This window comes from Oncorhynchus tshawytscha, linkage group LG33, assembly GCF_018296145.1.
Source record: "Oncorhynchus tshawytscha isolate Ot180627B linkage group LG33, Otsh_v2.0, whole genome shotgun sequence".
Lineage (NCBI taxonomy): Eukaryota > Metazoa > Chordata > Actinopteri > Salmoniformes > Salmonidae > Oncorhynchus > Oncorhynchus tshawytscha.
In genome coordinates this window covers 25,411,987-25,437,057 of record NC_056461.1, presented here as the reverse complement: position 1 = coordinate 25,437,057, position 25,071 = coordinate 25,411,987, and the positions used below count along the sequence as shown (strand labels likewise).

Sequence of the window (25,071 nt, the reverse complement as noted above, 5' to 3'; positions counted from 1 at the left end):
TATAAAATTGAGCACACCGCCATGCAATCTCCATTTACATACAATGACAGTAGAATGCCCCGTACTGAAGAACTCTGTGACTTTCAATGTGGAACCAACAAGTCAGTTCATAAAATTTTGGCCCTGCCAGAGCTTCCCCGGTCAACTGTAAATACTGTTATTGTGAAGTGCAAACATCCAAGAGCAACAATGGCTCAGCCGCAAAGTGAAAATCATATAAAATAACAAAATTCCTGCAGTTTATTTTTATTTGGAAACTAATATTATACTTGTTTGACTGCTTACATTACAGTATTCATAGTTATTCTGCTGTTATGAAGTCAAATGCTTTGTGGTATGATCTTAGATTCACTGATGGTGTTGCATAGTTTCCTACTCAGCTGATCAGTGTTTCGTTTCTGCAGCAACAGACCAGTCAGACCTTTGAGTACAACAGGACAAATAGGGTAAATGCTCAGAGCCGCTGTCTTAAGTCTCTCCCATCTTCACCTTCCAAAGAACATTTGCCAGGAGCTACATGTGACAGGCACACAAATCCTCTCCTCCTCTCCTCCTCTCCTCCCCCTTCTGCTTTTCTAACTTCTCTTCCCCCTCACCACTCTCCCACTGTAAACAGTCTGTTTTCACAAGGCTGTGTAATCCCAGAAGCATCCTTGCTTCTTTTGGGTGGTGTTCTTTCAGAGTATTAATCACCCTGTGAAGTGAAAGGGAAAATATGACCCATGCAGCATATATTCAAAATGTATGTCATTGTCAAGTCCTGGTTTGTTGAGACAGAATATTACAGCATTCAATAAATCATGACTTTCAATGAGGTTTTATTGTTTGGTATTAAATAGGGCTATCCTATATAACTACAAATTACAGAATAATGTATTTAATTGCACTTGACCATTCTTCATATATGACAGTCTTGCTGTCCTTGAGATGTATATATTTTGACAAAAGGGAGAAAGGGACACTGGATGAGAGGAAAGTGTGAACAGCCAATGTGAATGAGCCAGACACAGAAAGCAGAGAAGAGCAAACTGCAGACTGTGGTACTGACAGATACAGTAGCTAGAGTGCAAACAAAAGCAAAAGAGAGAAGTGTTTGATCAGGCCTCTTCCAAGTCAGTTGCCTCCTACCTCCCCAGAAAGAGACATACAGACACAGCTGCCAGACAAAAATACCCCTGGGCCTGGCCTCAACCAACCCCAAAGAAGGGGAGGACATCCAGGCAGACCAGTACAACTCTTCCCCCTATGGAGTAAGCCTTCCCAGGACTTCCACTCTCAAGGCCTTAGACCCCACTCTCAAGCCCCCCCCCACACACACACAGATGGTACAGTCCCAGGAAGGCCAGTCTATATTTGGAGGGTGGGGTCGGGCTGAGGAGAAGGGCAGGTGCTGAACATTTTAGAAGCGCACTCCAGACAGCACTACTCCTTCTCCCTCTCTTTTTAACCTCTATCTGTGAGGTGTTCCAGTCTTGTCCACTTGGTAATGACCCTGGATATGGACAACGTAGAGGTGTTTGATGCTGGGGAGAAGGGCAGGGGTCTTAGGACCACCAAAGAACTTTGTGCTGGGGAGGTAGTGTTCGCTGAGCCCAGCTTCGCTGCAGTGGTCTTCGACAGGTAGGGCCCAATGCATGGAGATTTGGGTCATAATGGCAAAATCTCTGGCATGCACACATCCATTATTTCTCAGTAATAAAGCCAAATTTAATGCACAAATGATACCTATATGGTTCCTGTATCAATGCATATCTTTAACAATTTGAGATTGTGGTTCTGTTTATTTAAAAAAATACATCCATTCTGCTATGTCTTAGACAGGTAGGGCCTGATTCATGGTGGCCATGTATAGTATTGGTATCTCATAGTGGAATGAGCATATAGTTACTCCTCAGGTGCTGGGTTAAAAAGGTTACCTGCTGTTCAAGTATTAATGTAATTCATTTTAATATCTGTTTAATATTACAACCAAACAAAAGATTCTTGAAATACATTGCAGTCCAGTTTGTCCAAAACTTCACATCCGGTTGTTTAAATGCTTGCAAATGCGTTTGTCTTGCAGATACAGTCATGTTGACACACTTTCAGTAATGTGCTACTCATATACAGTAAAGTGATGTCACACTGTGTGTCCTTTGCCTCCAAGAGAATAAAAATGAATGATTCAGCATTATTCTTTCCAAAGTGTACTTCCCAAAATTTTCACACAGAAAAACGTCAGCATTAGAGCGGATTGTTCAGCTCATCATGTTGACTTATAATGATTTGAGAGGTCTTCGGCATTGGGTTCAATGTTGGGTATAGTGTAGTAGGTGCCCAAGCTTTGTAAATCAACATGGAGCTAGTGTAAAGGACGTCACGCTGCTTGCTTAGCGAGTACCACTTCATCCTGTTTCAGCCCACACGCAAACTCGGGACCTCTGCCTTGCTAGCACACGTGACCGCCCTCCTGAAGTGTCTTACCAGTCAGCGCCACGCGAAACGCTAGATATTCGCAGGTGTAGGCCGAGGAGTAAGTTTCACACATCCACATATGTTACACTAGATCATAAAAAGAATCCAATGTTTTTACCAGGCAGGATTCACTCACTGTCAATGTTTTTGGTCCAGCCCTGAACCTTTTGATGGTCGAATAGCAGGCTGTAAAAAAGAAAACCGTCTCTGAAAGAAAATAGCAGGCTGTTAAAAAACAACAACAAAAAAGCACCTGTGTTCCTTAGGACCATGTGGTCACCGCGAAACCAGCGGGCGGGCTGTTTGACTTTGCACCCACCGGTTTATATAGCCAATGGGCACGTTGAATTTGTTTTCGCGCATGACTCGTTAGAAGGGGCTTTGACAAAACCGCACAAAATGACTGGCGGAAATGAAATGAATGCATTTGTGATATTCTTCCTATTAATTTGGCTCCAGCCTTGCAAAGGCGTGGGAATTTTTATTTGACCAGGTAGGCCAGTTGAGAACAAGTTCTCATTTACAACTGCAACCTGGCAAATATTAGCAATTATGACACAATTCCTGAACGCTAAGAGCTGCATTCTTGCTGTCCTACCAACGCTAGTTCTTATATGGCCCCACACTGGTCCTGCAGCATAAGCAGGCATATCGGTGACCAGCATTCCAGCAGATATAGAGACCGTGACCTCTCACTACACACACACACAAACAGAGTGCACTGAACTAAAAGTCTGGTCTTATTCACGGACCATCCAACTGTACAGTAGTAGATGGAGGTTTAACAAGATTGTATATTGTATATTATATAATATAATTGTATATAATTGTATAATATACACTGTATATTGTAATACCTGTTTGTGTGTTTGTTGCTTATCTACAACATGTCACCACCAAAGTGACAATTTCCCCCCTGCCCAACCACGTCTTACTAAACAGCAGCCGTACAGGGGCTTTGCTAGGATTTTTAAAAAATTTTAAAAAATTAACAGCTATCAACCCGGTGCACTTTGAGATGAACATTGAGAAACTAGATCTACTAAGAATGAAAAGCCAATACCATATAAATACAAGACATTCAGGTAACTCAGTAGCTATTGTGGGTCTCTACTCTGGAACACATACATCTACAGCGTATTGCAAAAAACCTCCATACCACTCAACACCTTTAAACATAGATTCTGACCTGTTCAATGAGCCAAACTGCATAAAGAAAACATCATAATAATCCAATGACTCAGTTCACTTTCAAAGGAGAGATGTGGCAGACCTTCATAATGTCGAAGTACAGTGCATTCCACTGAATACATGCATTTCAGTACTATATTTACTCCAATATTAACATATTTGTTTTAAAATAGGGATATCATTGACCATCACACTATTTTGTTTTCTATTTTAGGACCCTAGGCAAATCAGAAACAAATCTGTCAAAATTATTTCATGATGCTTTTGAATCTGGCCTTATAACACAAAGATAACACAAAGATGTCAAATCAGGTAATGCCAAATTTAAATCTGAATTAAATATGCTTTCCAGTGATTTAAATGTATCAGACAGGTATTGAAAAATGCAGGAAAGCAGAAGGAAGATCATCAGGCAGTCATTTCATATTTCTTAGAAAAGAAGATCACATGTGTTCCTGAAGCTTTTCAGCATGCCAAAAATCAGTGCAGGCATTAACAAACTAGTTATATCTTTTTAGACACACTCAAAGAGACCCATGGGATAAACTGTTTACACACACAAGCCCATAGCTTGTCTTCAAGGTGTGGCAGTTTATTTTAAGCAACCGCTGTTTAGTATTATGTTTTTGGCATTGCTGTGTCCCTTACACATCTTTCTAGACCTATGCTAAAACTTTTTGCAGACCTTGGGTTAAAATTGTTCTAGAGGCTCTAGCCTATACACAGTAATGTCCAATAGGACATGTTTATCCAGGAATATTGAATGTGTGCCACAAATGTTCTATTTTTATATACAAAAACATACTGTACTCCCCGGCCTTCACCTCAAGGCAAAGTTCAGAGATCTAGGAAGTTGTGTACAACATGCATGTTCAGAAAGGTTTGAATGCTGCTAGATTATTATTATTATTATTTTTTTTTTTAGGAAGTCTGGCCTCATGTATTGTGTGATTTCTTTACCTTAGAAATGGGGTCTTGTGTACCTTTTTTGTTGGCACATCAGAGGGAGTGAAAGCTGGGACCAGTCAGGTGCCTGTCTACATGGGCGTTTTAAGAATGTTGTTGTTGAGGGGACATTTTGAGCACCCCCTACCCCCAAAGGGCACATTTTTCCACAGACATTAGTTGCTATGATTATGTTTATCCAATAATGGAAATATGTATTTCATGTACGTTTTTAATTTTAGGAATTTATTCAATATATAGGCTGTATAAAGTGGGGGACCCTAGGCAGCTGGGGCCTGTTTCAATAAAAAATATGAAACTACAGGCACAATCATAAAGATAATTACAGTTATGCATTGTTTTAAGGTAACTTTGTTGTTGGCCACATTATTTAAATATTTTGATGTGTGCTTGATGTTCAACTGTCATAGGTAGAGTAAATCATGTACTCAGTTAGTTTATTGAACAACTAAGGGCCTTACTGTATAATAAGACGACAGAAATATAGGCTAGTTCTCATATGACTAGTAGACCAAGACCTTTCACCATAAATAGCTAAAGTCCTCCCAGCTATGGATGAGGCTAATAGCTTAGCCACTGAACCCCACATAAATAAATATATATACACCAGCAGTGATATAATGGTGGAGCTCGACAAGTACATGGAATGACAGTGGAAACATTCTCCAATGAAGTACAAACAGAGTTTTAGAGAGAGAGATGAAGTAGAGAGAGACGTGTGGAAGGTGTGTGGAGAATGTCATCATGTTTCCGTAATGTCATCTCAGAATAGCCCATTATGTAAATATATCAGACAAGTAATACGAGCCAATATTTTTGGGATATGTATGATGACACTGAAAAAGGGTGAGGGGAATCAAGAGGATAGCCAGGAAAGACCTATTGAAAAAAAGGAAAGAGGAAATATGAGGTAAGGAGTAACGGACTTAGAGAATTAAATGCCGACACAGAAAAGGTCATACTCTTTACTGATAAGGTACAGATATGGCTCCCTACTCAGTTTGATGAGAGCTCATCATTCATCCCTAAAAGCCTACTCTTCAGCACACCAACATATCCCTGGTATTTGTCTCTCGAACCTGCTGGCTTCTCACACAACCACAGCCATCTAATCAACCCCCGTTTCAAATGGGAACAATCACTGTCTTTGAGACCCACCACAGTGAAAATAGCTAGCTAAATAAATCCACTCCATTATCAGTCCCTGATATGATCCACTGGTTATTGCCTTGCTTTGTTCATATCTACATCCATATGAATATGATAGTTAAAGTACCAAGGATAGGAGGGAGCATGAGACTGCAACAGAGTTGGACTACAAGAGTGCCAGGGGGCTGGGCAACCCCATAAGAAATCATGACCTCTAACCCATGACCTCCCTTACCCTCCCTCCAGTCTGTCTCAGCGGGTGTGCCATAGCTGCTTCCGTCGCCAGGCCAACCTGCACCGCTGCGCCCAGTGTAAATTCGCCAACTACTGTGACCGAACCTGCCAGACTGCATGCTGGGATGAGCACAAGCAGGAGTGTGCTGCCATCAAGAAGTACGAAAAGGCCCCTAATGAGAATGTACGGTAAGGAGGCAAGGAGGGAGAGCGTGAAGGGAGGGAGAGGAGAATGGGAGAGTTAAAGAAGAGAGGAGGTGGAGGAGGAAAATGTGAGGAGGAGGAGAATGGAGGGAAAGGGGAAGAAATACTGGGGTGGGTTGTTGTCAATGCCTTGGCAAGTTAATATAACCCTATAATGCTAATTAAATGGTAACTCTCCCTGTTCCTCTCCAGTCTTACTGCCCGTGTGCTGTGGCGCATACAGAAGGACACAGGCATTGTGTCGGACGGCCAGCTGACTTCTGTGGACCAGCTGGAGGACCACGTGGCCGACATGCTCGCTGAGGACTTCAAAGAGCTCAAGATCGACATGCAAAACTTCCTGGACTACTGTCCCAAAACCAGGCATGGCAAGGAGTACATCTCACACATCTTTGGCATAGTACGTATCACTGAATTAGTCATCTTACCATCCAGTTATTTCAAACTTTGGCACAGTACATACAAGATCACTGGTTAATCTATTATGACTATAGTATGTGTTATTTTACTATGTACTGTGAGGTATTGTCATCATTAACCTTGGTCTCTCCCTCTATCATTCGCTCTCTCTCCACTTTGTTTCTGGCATTCTCATTCTCTGTCCCTCTCCCTCCATCCATCTGTAGATCAAGTGTAATGGCTTTACTCTGAGTGACCAGAGGGGTCTGCAAGCGGTGGGAGTGGGTCTGTTCCCTAACCTGTGTCTGGTCAACCACGACTGCTGGCCCAACTGTACTGTCATCCTGAACCATGGCAAGTATGTATCCCAAGAGAGAAAGATAAAGAGTGAGATTTATATGTGATTTGTAAACTTTGACTGCCATCTTCTCTTCCAGTCAGTCAACTCTGAACGCAGCCTACCACTCTAAAAGGAGGTGGGTCTGCCTGTCTGCTTTGAGCTAACGTCTAACCTTTGAACCTTGAACAGCCAATTCTCAAAGATCTCAACACCTGTTATAAACCTCTATCACTGGATGATAGTGAGGAAGTAAAAACAGAACTGTACCAAATTACACTCAGGCATTCTAACCTTGACTATTACATTGATGTGATTTTCCCTATATTTCTCATTTTTTTCTTTAGCAGTACCCTACAGCACTATTTTGCTCAGTGAACAAGATCGAAAGAGTAATTCTCATAAGTCTCAAATTTAACCCCTAGGAGGGTGAAAACGAAATATTATGAAACTCAACAAATTGGGTCTAACTAAAATGTATAGCATGGTTTCTTTAGCTCCCAGTAGGACTGAGTTGCTGTCCTGCTTGGGGCTTTGTTGAGTGGTGTGTCTATTGTGAGAGACTGTTCAATTTCAGTCATCTACCTTAATTTTACTTCAAAACATCCCATCATAACAATAATGCTTTTTTTCTTCTTTTTTTTTAACTGCTTGCATTGTGTTGGTGATGACCTGAGATGTGTTTTTGGTCATCTGTCAGTGCAAAATCCCCAACTGCTTTGTTAGACTGTTTCTTCAAGTTGAGGGAAATGGAAACCCCCACTGTCTCTGCAAACTGGCTGTCGATGTTTCTCTAAAGCGTCATTTATTGCTCATCAGGAGCCAACAGTCCAAGAAGTTATTGAACTCTGAACGATCAATATAACCTTCTGAACTTTGAGCAGCCAGGATTATCCAATCAGTGATGTTTATGTTTGCTGACAGGCAAATTAAGGTTTCACAGTTTCCTATCTCCAAAAGACCCTAAATGCTGCCAGGTACCTGGCAAACTATGTCAATGTAATTGCTTTCCTGCACTTTTGCTATCGTAGCAATTGAGAGGGAACATTTGTAGGATGGCTTGAACTCAGTCACAGCCCTACCCTAACAGGGAATGCACACTACCACCTGTGCCATAAATGATCCAAAGACCTCCTAGGGGCTACACTACCCTTTTACCCTCCCCTATGGTTACTCCCATGACATCACAATACAGCATCTCGCTTATCAACTTCTCTAGGGCCTGTTCTATGGCCCAGCATGTGACATTTAGAGCTGATCCTAGAGCAGCCGGTACACTAAGGCCCAGGGCTAACCATGCCGCCCTGCTCCCCCAGGATCGAGCTGCGTGCGCTGAGTAAGATTGCTGAGAACGAGGAACTGACGGTGGGCTACGTGGACTTCCTGAATGTGTCAACGGACCGCCAGCGTGCCCTGAAGCATCAGTACCACTTTGACTGTACCTGTAAAAGCTGCAGCGAGCACCTCAAGGATGACCTAAAGATGGCTGCCAAGGAGACCGATGGAAACAAGGTGGGGAAAGTAGTGGCGGGTTAAGGACAGGGTTGGTGTCAATTCCTTCCATTCCAAACAATGGGGTTCTGGGTCCCTGGACCCTGCCATACCCAGACTTACGTTGGGCACATAACTCTTGCACGCAGATGGGCACCTCTCAGCTGATGCGTCAGAAGAACGTTTTAAAATGATCATACCTCTGAGGGCCCAGGGGCCTTAAACAGTTCAGCCTAGTTACTATTCAGTTAAGTCAAGTTCCATGCTTCCCCTCACCCTTAACTCAATCGTGCCTCACATGATCCCCACCCTAAGCATTAGCCGAGACCATAAAACAAAACACATGTAGCAGTTAAGTCATTCTGATTATCTGTGATTTGATCACCTGATGCTGAATTCCAATTGAGACATTGCTAAATCCTATGACCAACTCGGTCAGCACATGACCATGTCTTTAGACACAGGTCAATGACATGGACATAAGTTATATATCCATGTATAGGCATTGACTTATAGCAAATTGACCATTAGGTCACCAGGTGTTTGACTACTTACTGGACCAACATGTCCTTCAATGAAACAGTTGTGGATGTCACTTGTGGTTGTCTGCAGTACTGCATTTGTCATGAGCTTTATTTTACTGTCAATGATCAGGAGTGAATGATGTGGTGTGCATGTTTCCTAAATAGTCCTACACTAACACTTGTTTAAACTATTCTCAGCCCTCTGATCAGCTGGTAAAGGAGGTACAGGAGTTCAGTTTGGAGTGCTTGGCCAAGGTTGAGGCAGCTCGCATTGCTGGCGACTTCCATGAGGTAACAATCCCATCCTTTACCATTAGGAATGGCATTGAGCTTGATAAAGAACCACCTTTCTCTTGCCCATATAACTCACCCTCTATAGGTGGTGAAGCTGTGTCGTGAGTGTCTTGACAAACAGGAGCCCGTGTTTGGTAAGACACACCTGTACCATCTGCGTATGCTGAGTACAGCTAGTGAGGTGCTGTCCTACCTGCAGTTCTTCTCAGAGGCTGCAGAATACGCAGGCAGACTGGTGGAGGGCTACATGTGAGTGATGGGGAGAAGACCAATGTGCCCATAAGATTAGCATGTCTTGCATTGACATCACATTCCTTTCACTTAACTAATCTTTATCCCCCCCGAGCAGGAAGTTGTACCATCCCAATAATGCCCATTTGGGCATGGCCACCATGCGTGCTGGTGTGACCCACTGGCACGCAGGGCTCATCAAGGTTGGCCATGAAATGATCTGCAAAGCCTACGCCATCCTCATGGTCACCCATGGACCCAACCACCCTATTACCAAGGACCTTGAGGTACCGAATACCTTAAGGTCATTTAGCTTTTGGAATTTAAGACAGCCCCGTTCAGTAGAGAACAAATGTTAAATTAAATAGAAGTGTAGAATGTCAGGTAGTGTTAACTCAATTACCAGACTTTTGACCCCTGACTTTGTTTCCTAGTCAATGCGTATGCAGACTGAGATGGAGCTGAGGATGTTCAAGCAGAACGAGCATGTCTACCACAGCATGAGAGAGGCTGCCCTGCAGAACAAGCCCATGGCTGAAGCAAGCAGTGTTGAGGACAACATAAAGGCACTCAGCCACAAGCTTCTGTAGACACTGCATTTCAAGGGTATGAGTGGTCACCAAATTTACCCAGAAGCATCACTTCTCACATTGAAAGTGGGTTATACAAGTTTTGCAATAGCTAGATATTCTGTTGAAATGTAAGTAGTAAGTTCCTGCTTTTAACATTGAGATTTCCATCTGTATGAACTGCAATATACAAGGAGGCCTCAACTATATCTGTAAGGCTCAAAGTACCTGTGAAATCATGATTGCTCCCACCTTTATGCTAGTAAAGAGTGAATCAGTGTACCAACCATGTGCCTAAGTACCATGTGAAATATTGAATGTATGAGGTAAGTGAAAATTGATATTGTCATCTAGTGCTATATACTGCAGCTCAAGCAAAGCTACAGAGAAATTTTATAGACAAACCACAGTCAAAATACATTTCCTTCATTTATTCAAAGAGGGTTGAGAGATCCCTAGATGCGCTTGCTTATCCTCTTGTAGACGATGGGGCCCAGCGTCATTGTCTAGAAAGGTGCACAAATTAGGGTCTACAGCAGTTACATTTGACAGTTCAAACCCATGCTGGGCCAACAACCATATACTTACAGCAATAATGGTGTCCCCATTGAATTCAGTGACAGACTCAACGCCCTTCAATGAGACCATTAGCTTGTTCCCAACCAGATTCACCGTAGACTGGGGAAGGGTAAAGGAGTCAGTGCATGACATAACATGTAGGAGTAGTAAACTATACCAAGTAAACTAAAACATACCAAGTTACTGCACTACAGCTTGTCCTAAGCAGGTTTAACATCAATCATAAAATTAAACAGCTGATGTTGGGAGAGAAACTTCATTGAGGGCAACAAGAACTTTGCACGAGCACTAAGGAAACAGTTTCTCATGTGCAAAAGTTGGAACTGGAAAAAGTGGCTGCATACTTTGGCCCTCAAATACCATAATGCCCACTCATGTTATTTATAACGCAAATACAAGTTAGCCAATGTTCAGGTGTGCCCACAAGGCCAAGTAGTTGCAGGAGTGTCTAGTTGACCAACTCACCTTGATCTTCTCTCCAGTCAACGTCTCCAGCTCAGCCTCCTGGCCGACCGTGAACGAGTTGACCATGACCTTGGTGCCTGTGGTCACGGTCACTTTGAAGTGGTCTCCATTCTGCTCAATCTCCGACAAGCTCTTGATGTCCTTGCCCTTCTGGATGAGATCGTCTGGCAAACCTAAGTGTTGAGGAGGAACATGTTAAAAGGGGTTGGCAGTACACATTGAACTACGTATACAAACTGACTACTTATTTAAAACTTAGTACATTTTACTTTTCAGCCTATAGCCTTTTGCAATGGTGTGCAGGTTCCATTTGGATTACAAACCCATGCTTTTAAATTTGTATCATGATATCTTTAGATTTAAGAATAACCGTAGCACCATAGTTACGATAAGAACCCCAACCGACCTAGCAGTATTTTTGGGTGCAGGGGTTATGCTATTGGTTACAAATAACCATTGAGCTAAAGTGCAAAGAATACCTTATCTGACATAACCAAGCTTACAGCTGCATGTGGGTCATGGACATCCAGTACCATAAAGTATGGCATTTTAAGTGCAATAGCCTAGGGCCATCAAACTATTGTAGAGGTTTAAGTTAAAGCATAATTTGCTGTAACTTAAACACAAATTGAACTGTAATAAGACTAAGTCCAGAAAAACATTACATCTTGATTTTGTCAAAATTAGTTAAAGACTTAATGGCAACTGTATAGATTGTATTGGGATGCTCAGAGAGCAGAGTAACAAAAAGTTAACTGACCAACTATGACAGCCCACTAAATATTGTTTTGCCAATTTAGATTGTTGATGTTCTGTTGAAACATCAAGAAGTTGGCTTAGCTACCCTTATAAAAGTGAAAATTGAGAAAATAGCACCACTGAACAAAATACTAACTGTTTGCACATTCATAAAGAGGCTGTTTTATACTGTCTATGATAAGAGCATAACCCTATTAATAGTTCGTTACTTGCCAATTGCCTTCATGAAAGGCTCAAAATTCTCCTGCGATTCAAGCTGATATTTTCCAGTGAATGCCATCGTGAACTAAAGAGCGGGTGGAATGTAGGAGAGACCCTTCTACCTTTATATACCAAAGACTGGGGTAATTATTAACCAACAGATAGATACATCAGGTGACTTAATTACCACGTGGCTTCAGGTGAGCTCACCCATTGTGAAACGCGTGAGCGACAATTGGCTGGTTCTCCCACAGCTGCAATCGGGGAACTTCAATCAAGCAACTTCAACTGTGCCGACGATAGTTTCAAGCTAATCTGGAAAACGTTATTGGTAAAGGCGAATTAGAACTATCACTTGGCTATGACCGATTCACCGAGAGTCATCCTTGACTGTTTGTGTGCGTATCAGATCTACCTTCGAAACGTTCACTGCATATAATTTCAGTAAAGGCAAAAAAAACATCTAGTGAAAAATATCAGCTGGGGCACACCCACAACAGTAGAGGTGCTGGCGAGTAAACTGTAGTAGGTTATAAAAAAAAGACACACGCTCCCAGTAATTTACTGGGTAAACCCAGTGCTTTAACTTTGGCAGGAGCTCACTGGACTTAAGTACTGGCACCTCAAATGTTTTGCTCCTGTTACCCTTATGAAATATTAGCTCAAAAGGATTGTGGAGCTCGTGTACCTAAATGTAAACATTACCGGCACCTAAAATGAGTACTGGCGTCTATTTCATCCATATTTGTTTTAATTCAATTCAGTCTGGTATGAGAACGGTAGCCCCTTTCTGCAAAAGCAGGGTGTTTGCGGAAAGCTGAGTATATTGGCTATTGATCAGTGCCGTCACATTTTACTAACATATTTGGGCATACACTTTTATAAGGGCAGGCCGAGCCAATGACCTCATTTCAAGATGGCTGCTACCTACATTCCGGTTAGCGTTGTGAAGCGTAAACGAAATAAACACTGAGTACGTTGGTACACATCGAAAGCCGGGACTCCACTGATAATGCGGATATTTTTTTTGTCTGCCTGTGACTTACCGTTATTGATCACCAGACCCGAGAGTCAAAATGTTTATTTTACACAACTTTTCAGCAAACATCTTACACAAGGTACACTTCGATTTTGTCTGTGTTTGAACTATAGTTACATGGGGGTTGTCAAATTAATCGTTAGGTTGGTAGGAACAAATCTAGCCTATTGCCAATTATCTGATGTATGACCTAATTGCATCATCGAATGTCCACCAAGTGACTATCTTTGCGCATCAAAAATATGTTGTTGCCTACTTACGCGCAGTCTGCATCCATATCCCCTGTATGTCCCCAGACACCACCACAATGTTTGAGAGAGGTTGGTGTTGTAGAACATTTTGGCACATCCAGTGTGCAAAAACACTGCCACATTCGAACACTGGAGAGGTTGAAAGGACACTTGAATGTACCCTGAATACTCCATAACACCACCACAATGTTTGAGTGAGGTTTATATGGTAGAAATTAGTGATGCACTGTTATTACATTTTTGGCTGATACTGATATCTGATATTTTCCTTGCCCCCCCCCCAAAAAACGATACCGATATTACATTTTTTAGCGACCTTAACTATTTAACTGTACTAGAACGCTTAACACACACACAGGCACTGCGGTCTAAGGCACTGCATCTCAGTACAAGAGGTGTCACTACAGACCCTGGTTCGAATACTGGCTGTATCACACCTGGCCTTGATTGGGAGTCCAATAGGGTGGCACACAATTGGCCCAGCGTCTTCCGGGTTTGGCCTGGGGTTGGCAGTCATTGTAAATATGAATTTATTTCTCAACAATGGAAACCAAGTGTTGAGGTACAATCGACCAATCACGAGGCGGTGTGATGTAAACAACCCTTCAGATTCCCCCCACACATCAGGACGGCATGATCCTGCTCAGCTGCTACAAACCCGGTTTCCCAAAAGCATTTTAAGGCTAAGTTCATTGTTAGAACCTTCGTAGGAGCGTTGTTAAATCACCAAGCTGTTTCCCAAAACCATCACTATTAATCTAACGCCTGCTGCAGACCACTCGTACAGCTAAGTCAGTCCTTCAGTGCTTTTTTGCCCTCCCACGTCACTTTATACACAGAAGATCTCCGCTGAGCATAGAACATCAAAACAAAGTTGACTACAAACACAAAGTTGCCAATGTCTTTGGAATTGATACAAAGCGATGGGTGAAAAGATGATGCAAATGAAAACCGACATGACTGCATTAAAATAAAGAGTTAACTATAGGCCTATTTTAATCATATTTACAGTGCCTTGCGAAAGTATTCGGCCCCCTTGAACTTTGCGACCTTTTGCAACATTTCAGGCTTCAAACATAAAGATATAAAACTGTATTTTTTTGTGAAGAATCAACAACAAGTGGGACACAATCATGAAGTGGAACGACATTTATTGGATATTTCAAACTTTTTTAACAAATCAAAAACTGAAAAATTGGGCGTGCAAAATTATTCAGCCCCCTTAAGTTAATACTTTGTAGCGCCACCTTTTGCTGCGATTACAGCTGTAAGTCGCTTGGGGTATGTCTCTATCAGTTTTGCACATCGAGAGACTGACATTTTTTCCCATTCCTCCTTGCAAAACAGCTCGAGCTCAGTGAGGTTGGATGGAGAGCATTTGTGAACAGCAGTTTTCAGTTCTTTCCACATATTCTCGATTGGATTCAGGTATGGACTTTGACTTGGCCATTCTAACACCTGGATATGTTTATTTTTGAACCATTCCATTGTAGATTTTGCTTTATGTTTTGGATCATTGTCTTGTTGGAAGACAAATCTCCGTCCCAGTCTCAGGTCTTTTGCAGACTCCATCAGGTTTTCTTCCAGAATGGTCCTGTATTTGGTTCCATCCATCTTCCCATCAATTTTAACCATCTTCCCTGTCCCTGCTGAAGAAAAGCAGGCCCAAACCATGATGCTGCCACCACCAGTGGGGATGGTGTGTTCAGGGTGATGAGCTGTGTTGCTTTTACGCCAAACATAATGTTTTGCATTGTTGCCAAAAAGTTCAATTTTGGTTTCATCTGACCAGAGCACCTTCTTCCACATGTTTGGTGTGCCTCCCAGGTGGCTTGTGGCAAACTTTAAATGACACTTTTTATGGATATCTTTAAGAAATGGCTTTCTTCTTGCCACTCTTCCATAAAGGCCAGATTTGTGCAATATACGACTGATTGTTGTCCTATGGACAGAGTCTCCCACCTCAGCTGTAGATCTCTGCAGTTCATCCAGAGTGATCATGGGCCTCTTGGCTGCATCTCTGATCAGTCTTCTCCTTGTATTAGCTGAAAGTTTAGAGGGACGGCCAGGTCTTGGTAGATTTGCAGTGGTCTGATACTCCTTCCATTTCAATATTATCGCTTGCACAGTGCTCCTTGGGATGTTTAAAGCTTGGGAAATCTTTTTGTATCCAAATCCGGCTTTAAACTTCTTCACAACAGTATCTCGGACCTGCCTGGTGTGTTCCTTGTTCTTCATGATGCTCTCTGCGCTTTTAACGGACCTGTGAGACTATCACAGTGCAGGTGCATTTATACGGAGACTTGATTACACACAGGTGGATTGTATTTATCATCATTACTCATTTAGGTCAACATTGGATCATTCAGAGATCCTCACTGAACTTCTGGAGAGAGTTTGCTGCACTGAAAGTAAAGGGGATGAATAATTTTGCACGCCCAATTTTTCAGTTTTTGATGTGTTAAAAAAGTTTGAAATATCCAATAAATGTCGTTCCACTTCATGATTGTGTCCCACTTGTTGTTGATTCTTCACAAAAAAATACAGTTTTATATCTTTATGTTTGAAGCCTGAAATGTGGCAAAAGGTCGCAAAGTTCAAGGGGGCCGAATACTTTCGCAAGGCACTGTAAATAAATGTCATGTTCCATCAATTGAGTTATATTTTGCCACTAGTAGGCTACTGTCTGTAATTTGTCCTAACTAATTTCATGATGTGTAGCCTAACATGTGCTCAATGATAAGTGATTTAAGTTCATTTTCATTTGGTAAGCATTGGAATAAGCTGCTTCAACATTTGAAGACGTAGTAGGTGGTAGGTAACACTGAGAGCTTATCCGTCATCAGTATTGTGAAATAATTCTAATGTTAAGGTTAGACTTGAATGGCGAAGGTTGATCCGAGAGCAGCGCTGCCTTTCTTTCAATCCTAATCGCACTTGGTGTTTCGAGAAACGCATGTTACATCTTTGGGGATTAAAACACTAGTAAGCCTAAATTTCAGGCAACTCTGATTTCTCCTGCACTGGCAGGCTAACCTCTGGCTCAAAAGGAAAGTGGAAAATCATTCCTGCCTGCTCTAATTGTTTAGAACCTTGTCTGTTCTTTACGTCCTCCAATTTGTTTGGTCAACCTTTCAACCTGAGGGGTATCCTACGAAGCAAGCGAGATCTACTCAGTCTTCATTCGTACTACGACAGGGATATTGCACGTCTGCCTGCCGCTACCTCCTGTGGAGGTGGTTGAGCAACACTGGGCTGTGACTGGAGCAGAGATGGCTGGATAGGTAAGGGGGGTTAAGAGTTGAGGAGGACTGGTTGGAGTGTAATGATGGAGAGGAAAAAGGTGGAGGTAGAGTAGTGGACAAGGGTGGAGTCACGGCGGTGAGTCCGATCACTGACTAGGGATTTGGAGAGTAAAGTAGGAGAGGTTGTGTCTGCTGAAGGTCTTCGTGATGGATGTTTGGTGTGTTTCAATGTAAACAGTATGAGAAGGAGGTCAAACTCAAGCAGGTATGTAAATGTGTAGTTGATAAATTAGTAGCGTTCCTGATTAAACTGAACGGTAGTGGGTGAAGGGAGGACAGGAGTATGTAGAGGTGGTGTTGGGAGGTGGGAACATGGTTATAGTGAACTTTTACTTTGGTAGTGGTATGGGGGATGATTAAGAGGATGAGTGGGGTCAGACGAGATTGGGATCTCCCTGTGCTGAAAGTGGGGAGATTGTTGCAGTGAGAGATATGGAGAGGGCAGAGATGTTAGCCCAGGCATTTGTGAAGATGCACAGCTCTAATAATCGGACAGAAGAGAGCATCCGGGGATCCTGGATCAGAGGGAGATGGTGGGGGATGCATTGAATGCCCCTTTTACATTGCCTGAGATAAGAGAGCCTTAGCTAAAGCTGGAGTAGCATCTCCTGGGAAGAATTAGATGTGTTACATCATGAAGTCCCATTTCAGAGACACTGCAATGGAGAAAGTATTGGGCATTTACAATAAGGTGTGGCAGGAAGGGAAACTGCCTGGAAGTAGACTGTAGTGGTTGCCGATGCGGAAACCAGGGGAAGGCCCTACTACTCCTTCAAGCGATTGGCCGATAACGTAGACATCTCATGTATGGAAAGTTATGGAAAGGATGAAAGGCAGGCTAACTAACTTTATGGAGAATGTTGCAGTAGAGGGAAATGAGGATGTGGATGTTATCGACAAGCAGGTTCTTAAACATCCTAATGTTGAGATGAAATTGTCAATCAGTAAAGCAGTTTTTAACCATAAAAACAGTGGTTAAAAACAAATGGCAAGAGCTGTGGAAAGGAGAGGGAACGGGAAGAAACCTGTATAAGATTCAGGAAAAGGTGGGGGCAGAGAGGTCATCAGGCCGAGAGAGAAGGGAGGAAAGTGTAATCACAATGCTGAGAATGGGACACAAGGCTCAATAGTACAAAATGGTGGGGAAACATCCATCTGGGAGATGTGATCATTGTCAGGAGGCGCTGGTGACCGTGGAACACATTCTATTTCAGTGCCAGAAATATGGGAGGGAAAGGGAGTGATTTATTATTAGATCTGTAGAGTAACTGATTTGAAAAGCCAAGAGCAAGTGAACTGCTGGGTATATCTTCAGGGGATATACTATTTAATGATGTATTTATTTTCTATAGGGTATTTTAGTCCTTCCGTCTCTGGTCCATAATCCAATCCAGTTGGTGGCGGTAATGCATCTTAAAGTTGGTTGCCAACCGCCATTAAAAATCCACAGAGGAACAAGATAAACTCCAGCATGTTTTTAACTACTAGTGCACGTATAGCACATGGTAAGTCGAACACTGAACCCTTCAATGAGACGATGTTGAAACGTCAAGCTATGGGCGAGTCAGTGCCACATTTTCATTTGAGCCTAAATCAAAATGAAAGAAATGTTATCTTGCAAATTCAGCAGGCTATGGTGTGAAATAGGTGTGCTTATCAATGCACGCACCTTTTCCCCACTCCTATCGCTCCTTCTATCTGTGGAACATCTTGTTGTGTTGTGGCCACAGACATATCATCCACAGAAGGGGTTTGGAACCACTAAACCTGGCAATTTGACTGTTAAACTCATGGTTACACGAGCAATAGCTGCCAGTCTTGACTTGAATGGGAACTATATGGTTGGTTGCAGCTGTAATTTGCCTTATGCAAAATTCTAAATACAATCGCGTGGAAAACATACGGTTTGGAAAGCAAATGCTGTCATAGCTATTTAACAGTACTTTTTTTTTTTTTTTACACACAAACATTTTAATACAGTATTTATTCAACTGTCTTCCTCAAATGAAGGGGATGGTAACAATCTTTGCAAGATGGGGGGTATCTGATTTCATTGGTCCTCAACTTGTGGCTCAGACACTTTATTTAGGATAAATGGAGTTAGCCTGCCCCGGAGCAGGTTAGTTTGCCATAGAAATGTACCTTCTTAATTTGCATATGACCGGTTACTCAGAGTTGAACAAAGTTACTTCTCTAGCTCCTCAAACCCAGTACTTACTCTGTTCTCTGTGAAGTAGGCTTCCATAGTTTTTCAACCTTTGCTTAGTACTAGCGAGCTACAGTAGCTGACTGACTGTGCTGTTGTGATCATTTCCATCTGCCTGGAGCTGTCCTCTGATTGCCGTCTTATTGTTCACTCTTCTCCTCTGCCCAATGCCACCTTTACCTCACTATATCACTATTGGATTAGCAGACTCTGCTGGTTAAGTTAACTGCATATACCAGTAACATTTTTTGATAACTGCTTAGATGGCGTTTTACGTATTTTTTAAAACTTTGGTTTACTTTAAAAGGGAACTGCACCCACTGATTTTGCCTTTGCTTTTTGGCTTGCTTGTTAAACAAATCTTCAAAGTAGCCACCCTTTCTCTTGATGACAGCTTTGCACACTCTTGGCATTCTCTCAACCAGCTTCATGAGGTTGCCACCTGGAATGTGTTTCAATTAACAGGTATGCCTTCTTAAAAGTTAATATGTGGAAATGTTTTCTTTCTTAATGCCTTTGAGCCAATCAGTTGTGTTACGACATGGGTGCACCAGTACCTCCTGCAGCAAAGCACCCCCACAACATGATGCTGCCACCCCCGTGCTTCACAGTTGGGACGGTGTTCTTCGGCTTGCAAGCCTCCCCCTTTTTCCTCCAAACATAACAAATGGTCATTATGGCCAAACAGTTCTATTTTTGTTTTATCAGACCAGAGGACATTTCTCCAAAAAGTACGATCTTTGTCCCCATGTGCAGTTGCAAACTGTAGTCTGGATTTTCTATGGCGGTTTTGGAGCAGTGGTTTCTTTCTTTCTGAGCGGCCTTTCAGGTTGTGTCGATATAGGACTTGTTTTACTGTGGATATAGATACTTTTGTACCTGTTTCCTCCAGCATCTTCACAAGGTCCTTTTCTGTTGTTCTGGGCTTGATTTGTACTTTTCGTACCAAAGTATGTTCAACTCTAGGAGACAGAACGTGTCTCCTTCCTGAGCGGTATGACGGCTGCATGGTCCCATGGTGTTTATACTTGCGTACTATTGTTTGTACAGGTGTATAACATCGAGCACACAGCCATGAAATCTCCATTTACTAACATTGACAGTAGAAAGACTTTACGGAAGAGATAAGTGGCTTTCAAAGTGGCACAGTCATAGGGTGCCACATTTCCAACAAGTCGGTTTGTCAAATTTCTTCCTTGCTAGAGCTGCCCCGATCAGCTACGGGATGTTATTGTCAAGTGGAAATGACTAGGAGCAACAACAGCTCAGCCTCAAAGTTTTGGGCCACAAGCTCAGAAAACGGGACCACAGAGTGCTGAAAAATCATCTGTTCTCAGTAACACTCACTACCGAGTTCCAAACTGCCTCTGGAAGCAACGTCAGCACAAGAACTGTTCATCTGGAGCGTCATGAAATGGGTTTCCATGGCCGAGGAGCTGCACACAAGCTTAAGATCACCATGCCCAATGCCAAGCGTCGGCTGGAGTGGTGTAAAGTTTTACACCATTGGACTCTGGAGCAGTGGAAATGCGTTCTCTGGAGTGATGACTCACTCTTCACCATCTGGCAGTCCAGTGTACAAATCTGGGTTTGGCGGATGCAAAGAGAACGCTACCTGCCCCAATGCATAGTACCAACTGTAAGGTTTGGTGGAGGAATAATGGTCTGGGGCTGTTTTTCCTGGTTTGGGCTAGGCCTCTTAATTCCAATGTAGGGAAATTGTAATGCTACAGCATACATTGACATTCTAGACAATTCTGTGCTCCCAACTTTGTTGCAACAGTTTGGGGAAGGCCCTTTCCTGTTTCAGCATGACAATTCCCATGTGCACAAAGCGTGGTCTATACAGAAATAGTTTGTCGATCGGTGTGGAAGAACTTGACTGACCTGCACAGAGCCCTGACCTCAACCAAATCGAACACCTTTTGGGGTGAATTGGAACACCGACTGCGAGCCAGGGCTAATTGCCTGACCTCACTTAATGCTTGTGGCTGAATGGAAGCAAGTCCCATTAGCAATGTTCCAACATCTAGTAGAAAGCCTTCCCAGAAGAGTGGAGGCTGTTATTACAGCAAAGGGGGGGACCAATTCCATATTAATGCCCATGATTTTGGAATGTGATGTTTGACCTCTGGTCATGTAGTGTATTTACAACTCAAGTACAAGTTAACCAATGTTTAGGTGTACCCAGGAGGCCAAGTAATTACAGGGCTTGTCTGGTTGACAAACTCACCTTTATCTTCTCTCCAGTCAACGTCTCCAGCTCAGCCTCCTGGCCGACCGTGAACGAGTTGACCATGACCTTGGTGCCTGTGGTCACGGTCACTTTGAAGTGGTCTCCATTCTGCTCAATCTCCGACACGCTCTTGATGTCCTTGCCCTTCTGGATGAGATCATCTGGCAAACCTAAGTGTTGAGGAGGAACATGTTAAAAGGGGTTGGCAGTACACATTGAACTACGTATACAAACTGACTACTTATTTAAAACTTAGTACATTTTACTTTTCAGCCTATAGCCTTTCGCAATGGTGTGCAGGTTCCCTTTGGATTACACATCCATGCTTTTCAATTTGAGAATTTGTAGTCAAGACAACATCTTTAGATTTAAGAATAATCGTAACTGAGGAGCACCATAGTCAAGATGAGAAACCCAACTGACCTCGCAGTATTTCTGGGTACAGGGGTTATGCTATTGGTTACAAATAACCATTGAACTAAAGTGCAAAGATTAGCTATCAGTCAGATAAGGTAATCTTATCATGTGTGGGTCATGGACATCCAGTACCATAAAGTGTGGCACTTTAAGTGCAATAGCCTAGGGCCATCAAACTATTGTAGAGGTTTAAGTTATAACAGAATTTTCTATAAATAAATCACATTCAGAATGAGCTCAAATTGAGCTGTAGTAAGATTAATTTAAAAAAGATACATTGCATCTTGATTTTGTCCAAAGTAACTTAGCAAAAGCGCACTTTTAATGGCAACTTTTGTTGACATGCCATTTTTGTCATTAGCTGTATAGATGATATTTGGGATGTGTTCAGTATGAACAGCTTTAGACAATGTAATACTAAAACAATTGTTTACTAATATTACAATAAGTTAGCTGACCAACTATGACCACCCTAATACAAATACCCACACTATATACAGTGCATTTGAAAAGTATTCAGACCCCTTGACCTTTTCCACATTTGGTACATTAGCCTTATTCTAAAATGGATGAACAATTTTTCAATCTACACACAATACCCCATAATGACAAACCAAAAACATGTTTTTTTAGAAATGTATGTGTGTATGTATGTACACTTTTTGTTATGGAAATGTGACATTTACATAAGTATTCAGACCCTTTACACAGTACTTTTGTTAAAGCACCTTTGGCAGCGATTACAGCCTTGCGTCTTCTTGGGTATGATGCTACAAGCTTGGCACACCTGTATTTAGGGAGTTTCTCCCATTCTTCTCTGCAGATCCTCTCAGGCTCTGTCAGGTTGGATGGGGAGCTTCGCTGCACAGCTATTTTCAGGTCTCTCCAGAGATGTTGGATCGGGTTCAAGTTCGGGCTCTGGCTGGGCCACTCAAGGACAATCAGAGATTTGTCCCGAAGCCACTCCTGTATTGTCTTGGCTATGTGCTTAGGGTAATTTTCCTGTTAGAAGGTGAACCTTTGCCCCAGTCTGAGGTCCTGAGCGCTCTGGAGCAGGTTTTCATTAAGGATATCTCTGTACTTTGCTCCATTCATATTTCCCTCGATCCTGACTAGTCTCCCAGTCCCTGTCCCATTCCCACAGCATAATGTTGACACACCCATGCTTCACCGTAGGGATGGTGCTAGGATTCCTCCAGACGTGACACTTTTGGAAAAACTCTAAGCGAGCGGTTATGTGCCTTTTACTGAGGCGTGGCTTTCAGTCTGGCCACTCTACCATGAAGGCCTGATTGGTGGAGTGCTGCAGAGATGGGAGAATCTTCCAGAAGGACAACCATCTCTACAGAGGAGCTCTGGAGCTCTGTCAGAGTGACCATCTGGTTCTTGTTTACCTCCCTAACCAAGGCCCTTCTTCCCCGATTGCTCAGTTTGACCGGGCAGCAAGCTCTAGGAAGAGTCTTGGTGGTTCCAAACTTCTTCCATTTAAGAATGGAGGCCACTGTGTTCTTGGGGACCTTCAATACTACAGAAATGTTTTGGTACCCATATCTGTGCCTCGACACAATCCTGTCTCGTAGCTCTACGGACAATTCCTTCTACCTCATGGCCTGCTTTTTGCTCTGACATGCACTGTCAACTGTGGGACCTTTATAGAGACGTGTGTGCCTTTCCAAATCATGTCCAATGAACTGAATTTACCACAGTTGGACTCCAATCAAGTTGAAGAAACATCTCATGGATGATCAATGGATGATCAATGGAAACAGGATGCACCTGAGCTCAATTTCAAGTCTCATAGCAAAGGGTCTTAATACTTATGTAGGTACAGTGGGGCAAAAAAGTATTTAGTCAGCCACCAATTCTGCAAGTTCTACCACTTAAAAAGATGAGAGAGGCACAGAAAACGTTTGACCTCTGTCATTGCCAACAAAGGGTATCTAACAAAGTATTGAGATAAACTTTTGTTATTGACCAAATACTTATTTTCCACCATAATTTGCAAATAAATTCATTAAAAATCATACAATGTGATTTTCTGGATTTTTTTCCTTCTCATTTTGTCTGTCATAGTTGAAGTGTACCTATGATGAAAATTACAGGCCTCTTTCATATTTTTAAGTGGGAGAACTTGCACAATTCTTGTTCTTGTGTATGTATGTGTGTATATATATATTTTTGCTCACCGTTTTTGCTCATATATACATATATACACTTTTTCCCCCCATCCATTTTAGAGTAAGGCTGTAACGTAACAAAATATTAAGTCATGGTCTGAATACTTTCTGAAAGTACTGTATATATTCAGTTTTGCCAATTGATTGTTGAAGTTCTGTTGAAATGGTCGGAAAAAAACAATGTTTCTTATAAAAAAGAAGTGATGCAGACAGTCTTTCCTTAACTCTTAGCCAAGAGAGACTGGCATGCATAGTATTTATATTAGCCCTCTGATTACAATGACGTGCCACTCTGTTCTGGGCCAGCTGCAGCTTAACTAGGTCTTTCCTTGCAGCACTCGACCACAGGACTGGACAATAATTAAGATAATACAAAACTAGAGCCTGCGGGACTTGCTTTTTGGAGTGTGGTGTCAAAAAAGCAGAGCATCTCTTTATTACGACAAGACCTCTCCCCATCTTTACAACCATTGAATCTATATGTTTTGACCATGACAGTTTAAAAATCTAAGGTAACACCAAGTAATTTAGTCTCCTCAACTTTTTTAACAGCCACACCATTCATTGTCAGATTCAGCTGAGGTCTAGAACTTAAGGAATAATTTGGTACCAAATAAAATGCTTTTAGTTGTAGAGATGTTCATGACCAGTTTATTACTGGAAACCTAATCCAAAACAGACTGCAACTCTTTAAGGGTTTCAGTGACTTCATTAGCTGCGGTTGCTGATGCATTTATGCTTGAATCATCAGCATACATGGACACATGCTTTGTTTAATGCCAGTGGCCGGTCATTGCTGCAGAGGATAAGTTCCTTAGAGTTAACTGCATGTCAGATTGCAGACCAAATAAATGCTTTAGTTCAAGTAATAGACACATCTCAACATCAACTGTTCAGAGGAGACTGTGTGAATCAGGCCTTCATGGTTGAATTACTGCATAGAAACCACTACTAAAGGACACCAATAAGAATAAGAAACTTGCTTGGGCCAAGAAACACAAGCAGTGTAAATATTTCCTTTGGTCTGATGAGTCTAAATGTGAGATTTTTGGTTCCAACTCTCTTTGTGAGACACAGAAAATCTGACTTTGTAGATTACATTCCTTTCTCCCTTTTTTCCCTCATGTTCTTTGTTTGTCTGTATGCTATCCTCTTCTAACCAGATGATCTCTGCATGTGTGGTTCCCACCGTGAAGCATGGAGGAGGTGGTGTGGTGGTGCTTTGCATGTGACACTGTCTGTGATTTATTTTGAATTCAGGATACACTTAACCAGCATGGCTACAACAGCATTCTGCAGCGATATGCCATCCCATCTCATTTGGGCTTAGTGGGACTATCATTTGTTTTTCAACAGGATGATGACCCAACACACACCTCCAGGCTATTTCATA

At 42.2% G+C, this 25,071-nt stretch overlaps 2 protein-coding genes across 3 annotated transcripts; one reads left to right on the top strand and one right to left on the bottom strand.

The window, feature by feature from the left end:
- The first annotated feature begins 1,360 nt into the window (after positions 1-1,360).
- Positions 1,361-10,330, top strand: LOC112233477 (histone-lysine N-methyltransferase Smyd1). 2 transcript variants are annotated; one of them, XM_024401140.2, is made up of 10 exons: positions 1,361-1,620; positions 6,007-6,183; positions 6,391-6,598; positions 6,825-6,955; positions 7,035-7,073; positions 8,251-8,446; positions 9,148-9,240; positions 9,329-9,492; positions 9,593-9,761; positions 9,909-10,330. In XM_024401140.2, exons 1-10 carry the CDS (start codon positions 1,487-1,489, stop codon positions 10,062-10,064), a joined length of 1,467 nt encoding a protein of 488 aa, XP_024256908.1. In that variant the 5' UTR covers positions 1,361-1,486; the 3' UTR covers positions 10,065-10,330. The 2 variants fall into 2 exon arrangements, with proteins under 2 accessions (XP_024256908.1, XP_024256909.1); XM_024401141.2 differs by lacking the exon at positions 7,035-7,073.
- Positions 10,331-10,459: 129 nt separating this feature from the next.
- Positions 10,460-12,194, bottom strand: LOC112233478 (fatty acid-binding protein, liver-type). The gene is made up of 4 exons (XM_024401142.2): positions 12,060-12,194; positions 11,088-11,260; positions 10,632-10,721; positions 10,460-10,549 (listed from the first exon to the last, which is right to left on the bottom strand). Exons 1-4 carry the CDS (start codon positions 12,124-12,126, stop codon positions 10,499-10,501), a joined length of 381 nt encoding a protein of 126 aa, XP_024256910.1. The 5' UTR covers positions 12,127-12,194; the 3' UTR covers positions 10,460-10,498.
- Between the last annotated feature and the right edge of the window lie 12,877 nt (positions 12,195-25,071).

Excerpts from the sequence above, each read along its gene's own strand:
- LOC112233477 (XM_024401140.2), top strand. The coding sequence starts at position 1,487 with ATGACCCTGGATATGGACAACGTAGAGGTGTTTGATGCTGGGGAGAAG. Across the intron at positions 6,956-7,034 it reads GTCATCCTGAACCATGGCAA|TCAGTCAACTCTGAACGCAG; the intron begins GTATGTATCCCA and ends CTTCTCTTCCAG. Across the intron at positions 9,762-9,908 it reads CTATTACCAAGGACCTTGAG|TCAATGCGTATGCAGACTGA; the intron begins GTACCGAATACC and ends TTTGTTTCCTAG.
- LOC112233478 (XM_024401142.2), bottom strand. The coding sequence starts at position 12,126 with ATGGCATTCACTGGAAAATATCAGCTTGAATCGCAGGAGAATTTTGAG. Across the intron at positions 11,261-12,059 it reads GCCTTTCATGAAGGCAATTG|GTTTGCCAGACGATCTCATC; the intron begins GCAAGTAACGAA and ends CTCAACACTTAG. Across the intron at positions 10,722-11,087 it reads TGACTGGAGAGAAGATCAAG|TCTACGGTGAATCTGGTTGG; the intron begins GTGAGTTGGTCA and ends ACCCTTCCCCAG.